Raw genomic sequence first — 18,370 nt, 5'->3', positions numbered from 1 at the left:
GGCGGGCGGGGCGCCGGATCAGGATGCACGCCCCCCGCCGCGGCCCCGCCCCAGCATCCCGCTCCGATCGGCTGCACCGCGGAGCCGGAGGGCGAGCGCCATGGCTGCGTCGAGCCCACCCCAGGTCGCGGAGCTGCTGGCCCAGGCCCGGGCGGCCTTCCGGGCGGAGTTCGGGGCCGAGCCCGAGCTGGCGGTGTCGGCGCCGGGCCGCGTCAACCTCATCGGGGAGCACACGGACTACAACCAGGGCCTGGTGCTGCCCATGGTGAGGGCTGCGAGGGGACCCGAGCCTCCCTGGGGCCCGGCCGCCCCGTCGGGAAGGCGGGCCGGAGGGGCGCGGGGAGGCGCCTGGTCCCCGCGTGAACTGTGGGTCGGGCCGCGCCGAACTTCAACTCCAGCGAGTTTGGGGGCCGAGCACGTGGGAGGGACCCTGGGACGGGACGTTTCTCACGTAGGAAGGGAGGAAGGGCGATCCGAGAGGAAGTAGCCGGGAGGGGGTGTGCCGAGCCTCTTCGCTCCAGCTCGCCCTCTGTGGACCTTACCAGCAACCTGGGGGCCACTTCAAAATGTGGGCCCCCCCGTGTGTTGCACGTGGAAGGAGGTGCTTCAGACTCTGGCTTCCATGAGGCCCTGCAGACCCTGCGGGAGTAGCCCGAAGCCTCCAGCCTGGTCCCCGTACAGAGCGGGGACAGGCCCAGAGAGGGCTAGCGGTCTGCTCAAGGTCACACAGCCAGTGCTTGCTGGGGCTTCCAGGGGACCCAGGAGGCCCCCCGGCTCTCAGCCAGGGGTTCTTTGCACCCCACCCCGCAGCTTGGCAAGTGAGTGGGTACAGCACACCTGAGGTTACCCCCAAATGGGAAGGCGTCGGATGGAGCTCCTGATTCTGTTTTCCTTTTGAGCTCGCGGCTCCCCTGTGCCCACAGCTGGGCGCCCACGTGGAGGGCAGAGTCCAGGTGTGCTCTGTGCGCCGGTCCCGCCCCTGCAAATCCAGGGGGCAGGGCCTAAGCCCCCAAGGCCAGCTCAGCGCTCAGGCTCTTCCTGAGACACTGCCATTCCTTTCCTGTTGAGCCTGGAGGTCGCGCTCCTGTCTGTCCCAGGACCCACATTCCTCGGGACTTTCGTATGAGAGGGGCCTCATCCCTCCATCCCTCGGTCCCTCCGTCAGCTGGCGGGAGCTTTGCATACCCTTTGTGTCTCCTGCCAGGCGCTGGAGCTGGTGACCGTGGTGGTGGGCAGCCGCCGGGCAGACGGCCTCGTCTCCCTCCTCACCACCTCTGAGGGTGCTGACGAGCCCAGGCGGCTGCAGTTTCCCTTGCCCACAGCCCAGCGGTCCCTGGAGCCTGGGACCCCCCGATGGGCCAACTATGTCAAGGGAGTGATTCAGCACTACCCAGGTACGGGGCCCGGGCCTGGGTCAAGTTCAGCAGCCAAGAGCACCACCTCTGTCATAAAACCCATTAGAGCACCTAGTCCACTGTGGGGTAGGCTTGCAGGATAGAGCATCCCATTGTACAGATGGAGAAACTGACACCCTGAGAGGGTCCAGACCTTGCCCTGGGTTGCCCATTACCTGATTGGAGGAGTCAGGAGTCAAACCCTAACCTGTGGCCTCCGGAGCCCTAGACCAGGACTGGGAAGACTGTGTCCCAGGAACCTCAGGGTGGAAGGATGGAGGGCCGTGGGCCCCTTGGCCCAGCAGGTGGGTGGCCTTGGACAATTGAGACCCATTCCTGGAAGCAGAGATACAGTACGTGCCTCCCTGTGCCCATCCTCCCAGACGGCGCAACTGACCCTCACCCATTATTTCCCCCGCAGCCGCCCCCCTCCCTGGCTTCAGCGCGGTGGTGGTCAGCTCAGTGCCTCTGGGGGGTGGGCTGTCCAGCTCGGCCGCCCTGGAAGTGGCCACGTACACCTTCCTGCAGCAGCTCTGCCCAGGTACCTCCCAGAACCCAGCTCCCACCCAGCCTGCCCTCCCCGAGCTCTCCTGTGGTCGGCTTCCTCCGTGGCTCTCAGAGGGGGCGGGAACCCACCTGCCCCTCGTGCCCCCTCTCGGGCCCCAGCCTCCCCATCTCACCCTGCGCCACAGACTCGGGGACAATAGCTGCCCGGGCCCAGGTGTGCCAGCGGGCCGAACACAGCTTCGCAGGGGTGCCCTGCGGCATTATGGACCAACTCATCGCTCTGCTGGCGCAGAGGGACCACGCGCTGCTCATCGACTGCAGGTTAGGGGCTCCCCTTGCACCCCCCCACTTCTGGGCAGAGCACGTCCACTGCGGGACCTGGCGGGCAGACACTTGGCCTTGTCATCTCCCCACTCCACCTGCCTCCCAGGTCCCTGGAGACGCGCCTGGTGCCACTGTCAGACCCCAAGCTGGCTGTGCTCATCACCAACTCCAACGTCCGCCACTCACTGGGCTCCAGCGAGTACCCGCTGCGGCGCCGCCAGTGTGAGGAAGTGGCCCGGGCGTTGGGCAAGGAGAGCCTCCGGGAGGTGCAGATGGAGGAGCTGGAGGGTGAGAGCTGGCCGGGTGCGGTCTGTCCTGGAGATAGCGGGGCCCCCTGCCGGGGCTGCCGGGGCCTCATCCCCAGGACCCCGGCCGGCCATGCCTGCCCACTCCCCGAACACTGTTAACTTCGGGCCCCAACCCCAGCAGGGCTGCTTGCAATCTTAGTACCGCTGTTCCTAATGGGAGACCTGTGGACAAGTACAAAGAATAAGCACTAAGGCCACTACCGGGAGATAGTATATCTCCTTCCGGTGTTTTTCTACATCTGTATCTTCCAAGTGGAATCCCCCTTTGAAAAATGTTTTCAAAGTTGAATATTGTCACCCTCTCCCTTTATTTATTTATTTTTATTTTTTATTTTTTTTTAGAGAGAGGAAGGGAGAGTAGAGGAATAGAGAGTTAGAAACATCGATGAGAGAGAGACATCGATTCAGCTGCTTCCTGCACACTCCCTACTGGGGATGTGCCCGCAACCAAGGTACATGCCCTTGGCCGGAATCGAACCTGGGACCCTTCAGTCCGCAGGCCGACGCTCTATCCACTGAGCCAAACCAGTCAGGGCCCTCTCCCTTTAAAAAAACTAACATTATTGTATGCCATGAAAGGCCCATCAACATGGCTTTTATAAGCTATATAATATTCTGGCATCCAGGTACATGGTAATTTACTTAATCACTTTTTTTTAAACTTTTTTTAAAATATATTTTTATTAATTTCAGAGAGGAAGGTAGAGGGATGGAAACATCAACAATGAGCCCGGCCAGTGTGGCTCAGTGGTTGAGCGACGAACTATGAACCAGGAGGTCACGGTTCGATTCCTCGTCAGGGCACATGCCCAGGTTGCAGGCTCAATCCCCAGTAGGGGCATGCAGGAGGCAGCTGATCAATGATTCTCTCTCATCATTGATGTTTCTTTCCCTCTCCCTTTCTCTCTGAAATCAATACAAATATATTTTTAAAAAACAAAACAAAAAACATCAACAATGAGAGAGAATCATTGATTGGCTGCCTCCTGCACGCCCCTTACTGGGGATGTGCCTGCAACCCGGCATGTCCCCTTGACCGGAATCGAACCTGGGGACCCTTCAGTCCTCAGGCCGAAGCTCTATCCACTGAGCCAAACCAGCCAGGGCTTTAACCACTGTTTGATAATTATACCTGTGATGAGCGTTTTAGCCATGTCTTCCTCTGCATTCTCCTATTCTTAGGATTAGATTCCTAGGAGTAGGCTCACCGAGTGAGAAGTTTTCAGGTTCTGATACACATGGCCAGGAAGGTAGTCGATTTAAGTAGCAAGGGGCCCTGGTGCTCGGGGCTGCGGCTTGCCCTCTCCCCTCAGTGTGTGTGTGTGTGTGTGTAAGCCTGCTGGTTCCTGGTGTGCCCTGTGCCCTTGCCTGTGCCCCTCCTGTCCCCACCTCTGGAGCCCAGCCCTTGGAGGCTCCGTGTGGTGCCCTCCTGCTCTCCCTCCCGCGGCCTCCAGGAGGCAGCATTGTGTCCCACTCACCTTGGAAGCCCCGGGTCTGGGACTTTAACTGCCGGATAAGAGCACCCACTGTGTGCCACGCGCCCTGCCGGGAGCTCTGCAGGTGTCAGCCCACCTGGTCCTGGGCGCCCCGAATCGGGTGGGTGCCCCACTACACAGCTGAGGGGAGGCGCTGGGAGCTGAGTGACCAGCCCAAGGTTCTACCACGGCCTGGCCAGAGCCAGGCCTCCCACCGGAGGCTCCCCCACCCCCTGGAGCCACGGTGCCGTCCCCCATGTCCGCAGGGGCCCTCGCCAGTGGGTGGCGGTCTGCTGACCCCTTTCCTCCCCAGCGGGCAGAGATCTGGTGAGCAAGGAGGGCTTCCGGCGGGCGCGGCACGTGGTGGGGGAGATCAGGCGCACGGCCCAGGCAGCGGACGCCCTCAGCCGGGGCGACTACAGAGCCTTCGGCCGCCTCATGGTGGAGAGTCACCACTCCCTCAGGTGAGGCCCCCGGGCACCGGGCACCGGGCACAGGCTGTCCCCCGGGCCGGTGGGCTGGTCCCAGGCCCGCCTGCATCTCCTCTGCAGGGATGACTACGAGGTGAGCTGCCCGGAGCTGGACCAGCTGGTGCAGGCCGCGCTGTCTGCGCCCGGGGTTTATGGCAGCCGCATGACGGGCGGCGGCTTTGGCGGCTGCACGGTGACTTTGCTCGAGGCTTCCGCGGCCCCCCAGGCCATGCAGCACATCCAGGTGGGTGGACGCTGGGGCCGGGGCGAGGCGGGAAGCAGGTTCCCAGGGCCCCGCCGAGCTCAGGCCTCTTCCTCTCCCACGGCGCAGTATAGCGGTACCGCCACCTTCTACCCTCTCCCAGGCCGCCGACGGTGCCCAGGTGCTGCCCTTGTGAGCTCCCCTGGGGTGGCCACGCGGGCAGGGCCTGCCGGGCAGCAAGCAGGAAGCTCCGTGCTGCTGGCGCCTTCCCTCCGCACCTGGGCGCTCAATAAACTTGTGCCTCAGACCAGGACCTCTAGAGGTGGTGTGTGCTTGGCCAGCAGAGAAGGGGGTGTCCGACCCGCTCCCCGGCTCTGGGCAGGCCCCCGAAGACTGGGCAGGGCGGAGCCACACGGTAGCAAACTCTTTTATTAAGTGCAGAACAAAGCTGGGTGCTTGTCATGCTGGTCCCGGCTTACAAATGGTTACAAATGCGCTTGGGTGGGATGGGAGTGGGGCAGCCACAAGGGCCTTCTGGGACCTCTGCCCCCTACATGCCCCCCAGAGGGCACCTACCCCCAGAGGCTCTGGTCCTGTGATCAGCATGCGGGTGGGTGGGGCCACCAGGGGTCCAAGGATGGTGTAGCTGAGGCAGCACCGGGGAGGGGGGTGGGCAGTGGGGGCCCAGGTTCGAGGACGCCTGGTCGCGGTGGGGAGCTCAGGTCTGGAAGAACTGCTGGTCGACCTGGCTGCCGAGGGTCCCACTGGTGGTCAGCGTCTGGCTCACAAACTCCTGGGTCACGTGCCGGGTGAGGGAGCCGCCTGCCTCCAGGCCCCGGGGCCCCAGGGTCAGTCCGTCTGCAGGGGAAGAGGCGTTGAGCCACCTGTCTAGCTCCCTGCCCTCTTTGTCTGTTAGCTCTGTCTCCCCCAGGAGCGCCTGGGCCCCCACCCGGCCACTCACCCAGCAGGAAGGGCTCGGCGGTGCTGGTGTGGGTGGTGATGCTGCTGTACTCGCCTGGCAGTGGGTGCTGGTAGAGCCCGGACAGGACACCCAGCTGTGGGAAGGGGCCTGGAGGGACAGACGAGCCCCTCAGGGGATGGTGCCAGGAGGTGCGGTCAGAGAAAGGATGGGGGTGCGAAGGGGCAAGGTGCCCTACCTCCATCCTGGGACTCGATGGTGATGATACCCTCACGCTCCGGCCCAAAGCCCTGAGTGGTCCTGGCCTGCACCTTGAACTTGTAGGGCACGTTCTCCCGGAGGCCCGGCACCGTCAGCCTGCTCTCAGTGCAGTCACCATCCACCTGGAATGTAATGGCTGGCTCTGGGCCGGGGAGAAGCCTTTAGCCTCCGTGGCTCCCTCTCCACCACCCCTTGGCCACCCCTGACCCCGGGGGCGGGCAGCACCTCCTCCGTGGGCCATCTCACACGTGACCATGTAGCCCAGGATGTCTCCGTCAGGCCTGCGCGGCCGCTCCCAGCTCAGCTGCAGCGAGTCTGGGCTCAGGGCCGTGAACACCAGTGGGCCCGGGGCGCTGGGCGTGCTCAGGGTGAAGGCGGAGCCTGGGGCAGCGGAGGGAGAGGGCGGCGTGTGGATCTAGCACATCTGTAGAAGCAGGGGTGGGGGTGGGGGCAGCCGGGGGGTGGAGGGGGAGCAGCTCACCTGGCAGGGGTAACAGCGGGCTCTGAGGGTGCACCTGTGACTCAATGGTGATGACACCCTCGCGCTCGGGGCCCCAGCCTTCCTGGCTCTGGGCCCGCACGCGGAACACGTAGGAGTGGTTGGGCAGAAGGTCTTCCACCACCACGGAAGTCTGCCCGGGGTTGGGGATGTGGAGCCGATGCAGCTCACCTGGAGTGGGGTGGGGTGGGAGCAGCTTTATTCCCACTCCTGGCCTGGTCCTCCCCCCGGGCTGCTGCCAAGACTGGCCAGCACCCACCCAGGAGCAGCGGGTTGGGGCCAGCCTGCTACGGTCCATGGGTCAGGTTGCCGCCACACAAGGGAAGCGGGGCCTGAACTCCTATGGCCCAGGTCATGCTGCTGAGAGTTTGTCGGCCCAGAAAAGTGCCGGTTCCCACAAAGGCATCTAGGCCAGCAGAGGGCCTGGGTCCTGGGGCCAGTGAGGCCTCGTTAGGCAACATCTTGCCTGGGGAGTAACCTGGGGAGCCCCCGGAAGTGGTCGAGGGCCCAGAAGGGCACCGTGCGGGGCATGGAAGTGAGACCCTCTCAGGCTGGGTGGTGGGTTCCTGCCACAGCCGAGTGCCCCTGGTGTCACATGTGGCCGGGCCTCACCGCCGTTCAGCAGCTGGTACTCCACGCTGTAGCCCTGCAGCGCCCGCTCGCACTGCGGCTCTTGCCAGCTCACTTTCAGAGACGTGGGCCCCAGGGCTGAGAACACCAGGCGGGTGGGGGTGTTGGGCAAACCTGCAGCCAAGCGGGAACCTGGAGACAGGAGGCCACCGTCAGCCTGGCTCAGGGTCCCTGGGCAGGAGCCCAAGCTCAGCTCCTGACCTCCCTCAGCTGTCGCACCTACAGTGACTGCTGGCCAGGTGGCTCGCTCACCCGGCAACAGCCTGTCCAGGCCCCCAGCACCTCCCGCCTGTCCTCAGGGTGGGTGTGGGCCCTGCCTGTGCCAAGCGCCGTGAGCCCCCACCCTCGGCTGGCCTGGCCCGTCCTGCCCCAGCCCGGCACCCCTGGGAAGGCGAGGCGGTTAGGCATCAGCGCTGACGTGGATGGAATGGAGGGGATGCAGGGTCACGGGCAGTGACTGCGATGGTGTGGATGACAGATGGAGCAGGACAGCTGTGGAGACACGATGGCCACGCTGGACTACCTGGGCCCCAAGGGGGCGCTGCTGGCTGCGCAGCCAGGATTATAGAGTCTGGTGAGTCCCTGGAAGGGGGGAACCCCTTCATCTGAGCCCGACTCCAGGACCCCAAGGTCCAAGACAGCGGAAGCCTGCTCCTCCCGCCTTCCCAGATGGGAGGGAGGCCTAGGGTGGGACAAAACAGGAGTGAGGGGGCAGGAAGTATGTGTGTGTTGGGAGGATGGGCGGGGGGACAGCAGGCCGGAAGCCCAAACCTCCAGGAGCCGGAAGAAAGGAGGGGTCAGCCTGGCCGGCGTGGCTCAGTGGTTGAGCATCAACCTATGAACCAGGAGGTCACGGTTCGATTCCCGGTCAGGGCACAGGCCCGGGTTGCGGGCTTGATTCCCAGTGTGGGGCGTGCAGGAGGCAGCCGATCAATGATTCTCTCTCATCATTGATGTTTCTATCTCTTTCTCCCTCTCCTCTAAAATCAATTAAAAAATTTTTTTTAATTTAAAATAATATATTTTAAAAAGAAAGCAAGACAGGAGGGGTCCGCGGGAGAGGCGGGGCTGGGGTGCACTCACTTTGCGAGGAGAGGGAGGTGAGGGTGGAGTAGTCCCTGGGCAGCGTGCCCGAGTGCTCCGTGCGGGTCAGCGAGTGGTAGTCCCTGGTGAGGGTGGAGGAGGTGCTGAGCACGCGGTGGGGCAGGTGCGGGCTCAGGTGGGTGCCGTAGGAGGCGTTGGTCGTGGCCATCCTGTGCAGGGAGTTGGCGCTGCCCGGGAAGGCAAAGTCCATCCGTCCATTGACCAGGTGCTCTGCAGGGGAGAACAGGGTCACCGGGGCAGGCCAGCACCGGGAAGCCCTGGGCGTTCCGGGTCTGCCTGTCCACTAGGGGCCCCCCTTGGCCCACGAGGGACAGAGGCCCGGTGTCCCTGGAGGAGTCCAAGGGGCCACACGGGCTTCTGCAGCCCGCGTTCTCCGGCCAGGCACCCGGCCGGGCACCAGGCCACTAGGACAGGCTGAGCCCCGCTGACCCAGTGGACACGCGCTGCCCAAATGCTGCCCTAGGGGTGCTTCGGCTCCGGGGGGAGGGGAGGAAGGTCTGCCTCCAGCCCTCGCTCAGCCCCTGGCAGGGGCGGGGCCTTAGTGGGCAGCCTGGCCGCGAGCCCAGGTGGGTGCGGGGTCGGGCTGGCCGGTCACCTCCGCCCTCCCCCACGGCTCCCCCAGCGCCCCCTTCGGCGCCGTCGTCCGGGGGCCCGTGGGGCAGCTCGGTGGCGTCGGAGGACCGCCCGCTGCTGGCGGACAGGCGCGGGATGACCTCCGGGGGCAGCCGCCACGTGACGCGCCGCAGGTCCAGCTCCTCCCCCAGCAGGGCCTCGAACTTCCAGCCGCCGCCTTGGGAACAACGAAGGGCGCGTTGGCACCGCCGGCGGCGCGGGAGGGTGCGGGCGGCGGAGCGGTCCTCGGGCTCTTTGGGATCCAGGTGGGGGTGGGAGGGGGTGCACGGCAGGGACGGGGCGCCAGGCGCAGGCCCTTCTCCCGCGGACGCGCAGAAGAGCCCTGCGATGCGCTAGTGCAGCCTGGGGGGCAGCGGATAAGGAGAGACCCTGGGCCAGCCCGAGACAGGGGCTGTGAGGGCTCCCTGCTCTGAGCCTCAGTTTCCCTTCTGTATAATGGAGAGAGCGATCTCTTCCTTGCCAGCCTCCCGGGGGACAGTTCCCGAAGCCGGAATGTTGGGGGGGGATCAGTAGCAGTTGAACCGGGGCTCCTCTTGCCCCCAGACCCTGAGCCCTCTCAAGACGCCCAGGCTGAGTTCCTTAAGCCCAAGCTCTGCCTGGTCAGGGCAGGAATGTGGTCCCTGGGGCCTGAGGCACAGACAGGAATGAAAGAAAATACAGTCCTGGAGGATCTGCACTCATGGCATTGTTTGAGGGCATCCCATTGCACAGATCAGAAAACTGAGGCACAGAGCCCGTAAGTGATTTATCTGAATTCCTGCAGTGGAGCCAGAAGCTCAAACTGTGTAGCTGGGGATCCCAGCTGAGGGCTCTTTGCGCCGCAGTAGGAACAGGGCAAGTGGCTGCCCCAGGCCTCCTGGCCACGCCTGCCTCCTCCCTCACAGCCCTGCCTCTGGGAGGCCGCCCGGGGGTCCTGACCCCATGGCCCAGCTGGTGAGCCTTTCGGCTGCAAAGCTGTGTTTCCGTGTGGTCCCGTGGGCGTGAGTCGAGCACGTCTGCCCCAGCAGGTGTCTCCCTGTCTCCTGCACAGACGTGCACGTGTTTGCACCTGTGCCGTGCGGGCTTGTCCCTGTCAAACTATTGACCTGAGAGAGTTTGACCTTCATGCCCAGAGGTCACGGGCCCCTTTGTTCTCTCTGGACACTAGTGACAGCCCCACCCTCTACCCGGACCCCCACCTTCCTCTCGGGGATCCTACTCACCTGTGTCGTCGGAGACGCTGGGCCTCTGGCTGCCAGATGGGGAGCGGAGGACTTCGTCGCTGTACATGAGGTAGCCCTCATAGTCTTCCCCGCCCTGCGCGTCCACGATGGGGATGTCGGGGATGATGGGGACTGCAGGGGAGGGAGGGTGAGCCAGAGCCCCGTCTCGGCCTCCTGCGCCCCGTCTGCCCCCTGCCTCCCGTCCCCCACTCACTGGACATGGGCCGCTTGGGCTGGGTGGCCAGGTTGATGATGGCCTCCCGCTCGGGCCCCCAGCCCGCCCCGTTGCGCGCCTTCACCGTGTAGCGGTAGGGCTGGGACTCCCGCAGGTTCTCAATGAGCAGCATCCGCTTCTTGGGGGTGTCCACCAGCACCTTCTTCATGGGCCCGATGGGTCCTGGGCGGGGAGAGTGCTTCAGAGGGGTCGCCCAGGTCCCGCCTGGCCCCGGCCTGCCTCTGACACAGCAGGACAGGAATGGCACCCGGGGGCTCCGGGACAGGCAGGGAGTGAGCAGGACTGAACCCCTGCGGGTGCCAACCCCTGAGCACCGGGCGTGACTGTCGCCGACTCTCCAAAGGGCTCATCACTAAGCTAAGTGGCAGCATCAGGCCTAGACTCAGGGTGGCCCCAGTGTCACCTCTACTAATTGGTAAAGGATCCTGGGAGACCAGCCAACATCTCCGTTTCCAACTCGGCCCAAAGGAGGTTGTGGAAAATGACACCTCATACCCTTGGTGTCCACCCCAGCCAAGGACTAGGCTCAAAGGACTATGACAGGGGTGGGCAAACTTTTTGACTCGAGGGCCACAATGGGTTCTTAAACTGGACCAGAGGGCCGGAACAAAAGCATGGATGGAGTGTTTGTGTGAACTAATATAAGTTCAAAGTAAACATCATTACATAATTTTTTAGTTTTATTCATTTCAAACGGGCCGGATCCGGCCCGCGGGCTGTAGTTTGCCCACGGCTGGACTATGATGAAGACCCATCAGCTTGAGGGGGGGGTGGGGGGGGATCTCTAACTCCAGGGCCCAGCCCCTTGCATCCGCTCAGCTGGTGGGAGCAGGGGAGAGGGCACCGAAGTGCTGATGCCCTCGGGCTGGGCCCCACATTCAAGCTGAGGCCGTGCGCTGAAACCCCCCGCCATGAGCTTCTGTCGGGGTGCCTGTCACCCCTGGGATGACAGGCAGGGTCAGAGGCGACCTCCTGACAGGGACTCAGTGCTGTGAACTCAGAATGAGCCAAGGATGTGACGCGGGTGCTGAGGAGGTTGTGCGTGGTGTGCCTGGCTGGCAGAGCCACGAGCCCGGTGCCCAGCACCACCAACCCCGCTGCCCTCTGCCCAGTGGGCCACCCAGGCGGCTGAGCCTGACCCACGCAGGGGCCACAGGTCAGAGGGGGTGGTGAGCTCTCCATCCTGGGACTGACCACCCAGAGGCGAGGGTGCGAGGAGGAGGTCCCTGTACCAAGTGAGGGTTTGGACCAACTTCCTCCAGTACTTTCTCATCTGGAAGATTGGCAGGGATCGCCCACACTTGCCTCTCTTCCCAGACTGGCTCTGCCGGCCTAGGGCCGCCAGAAAACGTGCCATGAAATGTACTAAAAAACTTGTTTATCGGAAATTCAAGGTGTCCTCAAGGTGTCCTCTGTTTTTATTTGCTAAGTCTGGCAACTTGACTCTGCCCTCAAGAGAATGGTGTAAAAACTAGCCTCTCTGGTTACCTGTATGGGAAGGCACCTCTGCCTGTGAGCCCGCGGCACATGTGTAACCTCCCGCCTTCCACCCCCTCCAGCCCCGGAAGCTTCTGGGCCTGAACCAGACCATAAACCGAATGACGCCTCAGGCGACCAGATGCAGGGGCTCATCCACTGAGCAGGACAACGTGGCCTCCCTCCCACTTTTGGCCCCTCCCCTCCCTCGGCTGCCACCCCGGGGGCGGAAGGGGGGGCGGAAGGAGGGGCCTTACGGTTGTCCTCATTGACCAGGCCGTAGCAGACCTCGTAGGCCGTGATCTCGCCGTTGGTCTCGGAGGGCTCAGCCCAGCTCAGCTGGGTCACGGTGGAGGAGACGACGTTGAAAGCCAGACGCCCTGGCTCATTGGGTACTGGGCGGGGGGTGGGCAGGAAGAGAGCTGTCAGTGGCAGAAGAGGGCGGAGATCTGGGAGGTAGGGGGCAGGGCTGGGCAGACAGGCTTCGGGGTATCACAGGGATGGACGGCTGGTCTGGCGAGGCCTCACCTTCCTGGTGGGTGCGGCAGGACACCAGGGAGCTGTAGGGGCCGTCGCCCTGCGTGCCAAAGGCGCACACCTTCATCTCGTAGTCGCAGTACGGGTACAGGTTGGTGAGCTCCACCGAGGGCACCTTGCTCTCCAGCACGTGGGCTTCGGAGTCGGAGTCCCCCTGGATCCAGTACCTCACCTGCTCGGGGGGAGGGGCTGGTCAGGGGGGAAGTGCGAGTGCCAAGCAGCTGGGACCGCCATTGACCTGCTCTACTGTCCCCTTTGCACACGTCAGACACCAAGGATCGGAGAGATTGAGTGACCTGCCAGGTTCACACAGCCGGGCTGGGGGGGGAGGGGGGGCGCCTGGGGGACGGAGGGGCCATGTTCCAGGAAGGAGGGAACATATCTGAAAGCTCCCTGGGCACAGAGGCTCGGCCCACCGGGGCCCACCTGCCCTCGCTCAGCCTCATGGCCCTCTGGCCCTGGGAAGCCACCTCCCCATCCACCTCCCTCATCGGCCCTCTGCCTTACCCTGTACCCTGTTGGTTTGCCAGGAGGGGGCAGCCAGTTGAAGTGGATCTTCCGAGAGCCGGCGGCTTTGGCGTTGGGGTTCTGTGGGGCGCCCAGGACATTGTGGGAGACTGGGAATGCAGACTGGGTCTGGTTCTGGAAGGTCAGGTCCAGTTCGTCTGTAGTGGGTGAAGCCAGGGCGGGGCAGCCAGTTGGGATATTCCCTCACCCAGCAGAAACTCACTCTCACCACCAGGGGGCGCAGGAGGCCCAGCGCAACACCCAGCTGTGATGGACTGACACCTGCCCTGCAGTCTCCCTCCACCGGTGCCCCCACGGGGCCGCAGGGGGCATCCTGCCAAGCTTGGTGGACCCAGGAGGGTCTTTGGAGAAAGGAGGAGGAGGAGGGAGGTCGTCTGGCAGCCAAGGGAATGTTCCCCACGAGGACATCTGCTCCTCCTCCCAAGAACCCTCCCTCCTCTCCCATTTTCCCCACAAGCGCCTCTGGAATTGTTAAATACCAGGAGGCCGAGGACCCATCAGACTAACCCTTTCACCCCTAAAGCGGAAGTCAGAGGGCCTAATCCTGGGGTTCACGATGAGCGTCGGGGTGCCAATAAAATGCAGGAGCCTGGACACATTTGAATTTCAGATAAGCAACCAATGCTTTCCTCAGGGTAGGACTATCCTAAATGCTGCAGGGGACAGACTGAAGCCGCACATGTGCTGGTCGGCTCTGAAGTGGAAGCGTGGCTGGGCGCCCTGCATTTTTGTTCGCCGAGACCGGCAGCCTTCGAGGAGAGAGCCCCAGCCTCCCCTCACCGCCTGCCTAAACGGACCCCAGGCTCTGCCCACCTCGGTCCCCGATGACGACCGTGGCCGAGTGGGGCTGGCCCAGGCGTGCCCCGAACTTGGGGTTGCTGAGTTGGATGTTGAAGCGGCGGACCTGGCGGCTCCGCAGGAGGGAGTCCACCTCCTGCAGCTCCAGGAGCTTCACCTGCAGCTCCTTCCAGGTCTCCCCGGGCTGGAACAGCAGCTCGCCCTCCGTGGGGATGTAGTCCTGGGAGTGGGAAAGGGGTCAGACCGGCCACACCCCCACCCCGACCTCAGGGACGCTGCGGACCATCACACGCAGGCTGTCCCACGTGGACATGCGTGGCTCGGTTCACAGGGCACCTCCTGTGCACCGCTGGACAAATATCAGCTCATTTCATCCTCAGCAGTGTGAGGTAGAGAGAGTACTGTCCCCATTTTATAGACGAGGGACTGAGGCCCACAGAGGGGCAGGAACGTGCCCAAGTTCACACAGGCAGTCGTGGGGGAGCCAGGACTTGAACCAAGCATAGAGACAGGGATGCACCGCAGATCCGAGTCCCCCACAGGCAGGCGCTCATCCCGCGGAGCCGGGATTTCAGGTCCCCACACTGTGGCTCTGAGGTCTAGGACCCTGCCAGCCCCCCGGCCCTGCCTGCTGGGTGGGGCGCCTCTATCGGCTCCGGCTTCCCACCCCCAGTGCCCCAGAGCTTCCCTGAGCGCCCCACGTGTGCGCAGGGAGTGAATCAACTGAAACGGTGGGGCGGCAATGCTCACATCGGACCACTAGGTGGCGCTCCGACACCAACATTTCAATTCCAGGCACAGCTGGTCAGGCCCTGTGCCTACCAGGCAAATTCAAGCGCTGCAAAACCCAGCAAGCGAGACAGCGAGTGTAAGAAAAGCTGGAGTCGCCTGCAGGTCAAATGACGTGGGCTGGCGGGGAACACAAAGCTGGGAAATACTCGGGATTAAAGGAGCCTAAAGACACACGGCCTCGGCCGCGATGCCCGCTCTCTGCTTCCTGGAGTGGGAGAGGCAATCATGGACACACTGGGACACGTGCGCACAGGGAGCTCCGAATACGGACTAATTATTAGGCGCGAGCATGATGGGAAGTTTCCTAAGTGGTAATTAGCTTGTAGTTCTGCAGGAGGAATGGCAGGTGCTGCAGACGTATTTAGGGCCACATGAAATCTACAGTTGTGGAGAGTTCAGCACATAGAACGAAGCCAGATCCTCTCTCCCTCCTCCCTACAGTCATACAGATGTGGAACTGTACATACGTCTGTATCCACATCATGCATGGATACCTAGATCTGTATAGAAAGAGAAAGCAGATAGTAACAGCTGGTGGATCTATCTAAAGCGCACACATATGCTAATTTTATTAGTCTTTCCATTTTTCAGGAGGTTTGATGTTTTTCAAAATAAAAAGTTGGGAAATAATAAAAAAAAATTTTTTTAAATTGCTAAATACCAAAAGCATTTTTATAAAAGCCTAACAGGACAGCTGGAATCTCTTGAATATTTATGGCCTATTCCGTGAAATTTCTAGACATACAAATTCTCCCTTGGAATTTTTATTGGGAGCATTGAATCAGGAATGAAAACCGTTCCTCCCGATAAAAGGAAGATTCGGGTGTGGCCGGGCTGCCGGACCTGCTGAGTGCATTCTCCCTGCCTTTGCCAAATGGCCCTGTGGGCCCAGTAAGACTAGATTTTGTTTTTTGAGTTAATTTTTGATTGGAATATTTTTAATTTTTAAATGTTGGCAATAAACTCAGAAACACAAACAAACAAACCTGCAAGTCAAACCCCGCACATTCACCTACAGGGGTCCAGGGACCCAGGCAGCCGCCATGTCCGCGCCCCCCACTGTGCCCTCAGCCCCAGGGCGGAGCTTACCCGGTTGCCCTGCGCCGTGTTGTCCTGTGTGCGGTAGGAGACCTGGGACTTGCCGTTGTCCAGGATGCGCCGGACGACGGGAATGCGGGCCACTTGCTCACTGGCACTGACCAGGTACTCAGGCTGCTCAAAGGACACTATCCCGTTGGCTGCAAGGGGCCGGCAGAGTTAGAGGGTCCAAACCTCAGCCCCCTCTCCACTCCCCCGCCCGCCGGCCCCGCCCAGCCCAGACTCCAGGAGGCTGCCTGTCACCCTCACCCCACACTCTCTGGGGAGGGCCGAGGAAGGGGATGGGCCACTTTTCCAGAAAAAGTTGAAGGGGCTGGGACAGTGTCCAACAGACACCCTGGAGGGGCCAGGGCAGAGAAAGGAGGCCGGGTGGAGGCACAGGGGGCCCACTCCTTCCTGCTCTGATGGCCTGGCATTTCAGGGAGGTCCAGGCAACGGCCTGGTTCAGAGGCCGGAGGGGAGGGAGCAGGGAGGGATGGGGGATGGCTCCAGGCAGACCCAGCACCCATGAGCGAGTGTAACGGAAGCTCCGCGCAGAGCTGTGCAGCCGCACACTCCGTGTAAAAGCCCGAAGCCCATTTTACAGATGGAGAAACCAAGGCTCGCAGAGGTTAAGTGACCTGCCCAGGCCACACAGCCAGGCCCCACTCCCACTCGAATACAAGGGCCCAGCTCCCCATTCTTATTTTATTTTTTATTGATTTTAGAGAAGAAGGGAGTGGGAGGGAGAGAGAGAAACATCAATGATGAGAGAGAATCATTGATCGGTTGCCTCCTGCACGCCCCCCACTGGGGATCGAGCCTGCAACCCAGGCATGTGCCCTTGACCGGAATCGAACTTGGAACCCTTCAGTCCGCAGGCTGACACTCTATCCACTGAGCCACACCAGCTAGGACCCCAGGCTCCCCTTTTGCCTCCTTGCTCCCCCCACACTGACCGACCTTGCTCCTTGATGATGGTGATGTTCACCAGGCGGCGGCCGAGGGTGGCGGTGCCCATGGGCACGTTGAGGGCCTCCACCAGCAGCTGCTTCTCATCGTCGTCCTCCGGCCGGATGAAGAGGGGCACCCGGACGTCCACCAGCTCCACGCCCTCCTGGAACTCCACCATGCCCCGGGCGTCTGGGTGGGTGGGGGCGGTCAGAGGTGGGGCCACACGGGGTGGGAGGGGACATGAGTGGGGGGGGGCGCTGCCCGCTTACCCTGGTCCGCAGTGAGGGTGTAGTACCCCGGGGCCACCTTGAGCTCGTGGAAGGCCCGCTGGGCCACCTGCTTCTCCGTCAGCTTCAGCAGGGCCTGCTTGGCCGAGCGGGGAGCCATCAGCACCGTGTCCACAATGGTGTGGTCCTGCCTGGGGGAGGGGTCAGGCGGAAAGGGGTCAGGCTGGCCAGGAGGTGGCTCTCGTCCCTGTCATCAAGGGGCAAGATGTGGGGCAGCAAAACAGCGCAGGTTCTTCAGAACCAGGCCCATGCTGGCCCCACCCCCGCACCCCGCAGCCTCAGCCCAGCCCTGTGCCTCCCCGAGCCTCGGTGACCTCCTCTGTGAAATGGGCTATTCTCGCCCAGGAGATGCAGGCAGCAACGATGCTGAGGGTGTAGGCGCTAAAGCCTGGGTTCAAATCCTGGCCCGATTTTCTTCCTTCTTTCTTTTTTTTTTTTCAATCCTCATTCGAGGAAATTTTTCCATTGATTTTTAGAGAGAGTGGAAGAGAGAGGGAAAGACAGAGAGAAATATTGATGTGAGAGAAGCACATCGATTGCGTCCTGTACGCGCCCTGACCAGGGCCCAGGCTAGGGAGGAGCCTGCAACCGAGGTACGTGCCCTTGACTGGAATCGAACCTGGGACCCTTTGGTCTGCAGGCCGATGATCTATCCACTGAGCCAAACTGGTTAGGGCCTGGCCCTATTTCTTAACAGCCAGGTAACCTCAGGCAAGTTACTGAACCTCTTTTAGCCTCGGTTTGCAGGGGGCCACCTGGTCCTGACCCCTTGGTCTACCTGTTTGTACAGGAGTGGCTCATAGTAGGACTCATGTCAGTATTTCTCGAATGAAGGTCCTACCCCGTGACAGACATACGGGATGGAAAGGGGGTGGGGGTGGGGCTATCCCACCCTAGTCTTCAACTCACTTTTTCCCGGCGTTGGGCTGCTGCCTGTGGGGACAAGAGGGGACGTGAGCCAGGGGGCCTGGGGCAGCCCCCGCCCCCACCCCGGCACCCAGGGCAGGACGCACCGGAACTTGGTCTGCTGGAGCTTGTGCGAGCCTGCGATCTGTCTGTACACCTCGTTCAGCTGCCAGGCAAGGGCGGGCATGAGGCTGGGGCCCCGGGCACACAGTTCCCAGAGGACCTGCCCAGGCTGGCTATGCCCCCCCCCCCCATGGGCACGCCCATGGCCTCATCCCTGCCAGGAACCGCCCAGAGGGAACAGATCCCAGGAGACTCCAAGGAGGCCCCTGTCCGACGGGCACATCCAGGTCCCACGGCGCTTGCCCGGGGCTCTCCCCCCACCAGGTCTCGCCCAGGCCCGAGCGGGAGCGGCCGCTGCCCTTACGTTCTCCTCCACCTCCTGGCGCAGCTGGTCACATTCCCGCGTGTCCGGCTTCAGCAGGTTCTCGGTGCAGAGGCGGGCGAGGCGCAGGGACAGCCCGTAGGGCACTGGGGGCGAGAGGGAGGAGCCGTTAGCTCCCTGCACGGCGGCACCACGGAAGCCCCCAACTGGCTGGCTGGTGGCCGGAGCCTGTAGCACCATCACGAAGGGCAGCAGGGGGCCAGGCCCGTGCCCCACACCCAACACTCGGAGAAAACAGGAATGGCGGGATCCCTGGACCCGGAACGGCAGTGAACGTTGCCCCCGGGGCCACGGGGAACCGCCAAGGGCCGCAGCACCCCAGCCCGGGCCCTTCACCCAGCTCCGTGGGGGTTGGTGCTTGGCAGCGTGGGTGGCAAAGCCGGGGCCGCTGCACGTTTGTTGGGTGA

General features: G+C 62.7%; 2 protein-coding genes across 2 annotated transcripts in view; one reads left to right on the top strand and one right to left on the bottom strand.

The window, feature by feature from the left end:
- Positions 1 to 29: 29 nt before the first annotated feature.
- Positions 30 to 4,982, top strand: GALK1 (galactokinase 1). Its single transcript, XM_023744774.1, is given in 9 exon segments — positions 30 to 265; positions 1,205 to 1,394; positions 1,816 to 1,935; positions 2,087 to 2,222; positions 2,332 to 2,513; positions 4,322 to 4,472; positions 4,560 to 4,721; positions 4,803 to 4,833; positions 4,835 to 4,982. Coding segments are annotated over 9 exon segments (1,179 nt in total). The 5' UTR covers positions 30 to 100; the 3' UTR covers positions 4,877 to 4,982.
- A 109-nt stretch (positions 4,983 to 5,091) lies between these two features.
- Positions 5,092 to 18,370, bottom strand: part of ITGB4 (integrin subunit beta 4) — a 23,359-nt gene continuing 10,080 nt past the window's right edge. Inside the window, 22 exon segments of the mRNA XM_023744769.1 lie at positions 5,092 to 5,538; positions 5,642 to 5,749; positions 5,838 to 6,002; positions 6,086 to 6,241; positions 6,342 to 6,530; positions 6,972 to 7,121; positions 8,073 to 8,303; positions 8,689 to 8,883; positions 9,929 to 10,060; positions 10,143 to 10,325; positions 11,897 to 12,034; positions 12,168 to 12,348; positions 12,684 to 12,841; positions 13,518 to 13,722; positions 15,384 to 15,532; positions 16,335 to 16,514; positions 16,595 to 16,743; positions 17,522 to 17,545; positions 17,626 to 17,684; positions 17,946 to 18,049; positions 18,300 to 18,321; positions 18,324 to 18,351. Coding sequence (XP_023600537.1) covers positions 5,399 to 5,538; positions 5,642 to 5,749; positions 5,838 to 6,002; positions 6,086 to 6,241; positions 6,342 to 6,530; positions 6,972 to 7,121; positions 8,073 to 8,303; positions 8,689 to 8,883; positions 9,929 to 10,060; positions 10,143 to 10,325; positions 11,897 to 12,034; positions 12,168 to 12,348; positions 12,684 to 12,841; positions 13,518 to 13,722; positions 15,384 to 15,532; positions 16,335 to 16,514; positions 16,595 to 16,743; positions 17,522 to 17,545; positions 17,626 to 17,684; positions 17,946 to 18,049; positions 18,300 to 18,321; positions 18,324 to 18,351 — 3,046 coding nt within the window. The 3' untranslated portion in view covers positions 5,092 to 5,398.

This window comes from Myotis lucifugus, unplaced genomic scaffold, assembly GCF_000147115.1.
Source record: "Myotis lucifugus unplaced genomic scaffold, Myoluc2.0 scaffold_485, whole genome shotgun sequence".
Lineage (NCBI taxonomy): Eukaryota > Metazoa > Chordata > Mammalia > Chiroptera > Vespertilionidae > Myotis > Myotis lucifugus.
This window is presented reverse-complemented; position numbering and strand designations above follow the sequence as displayed.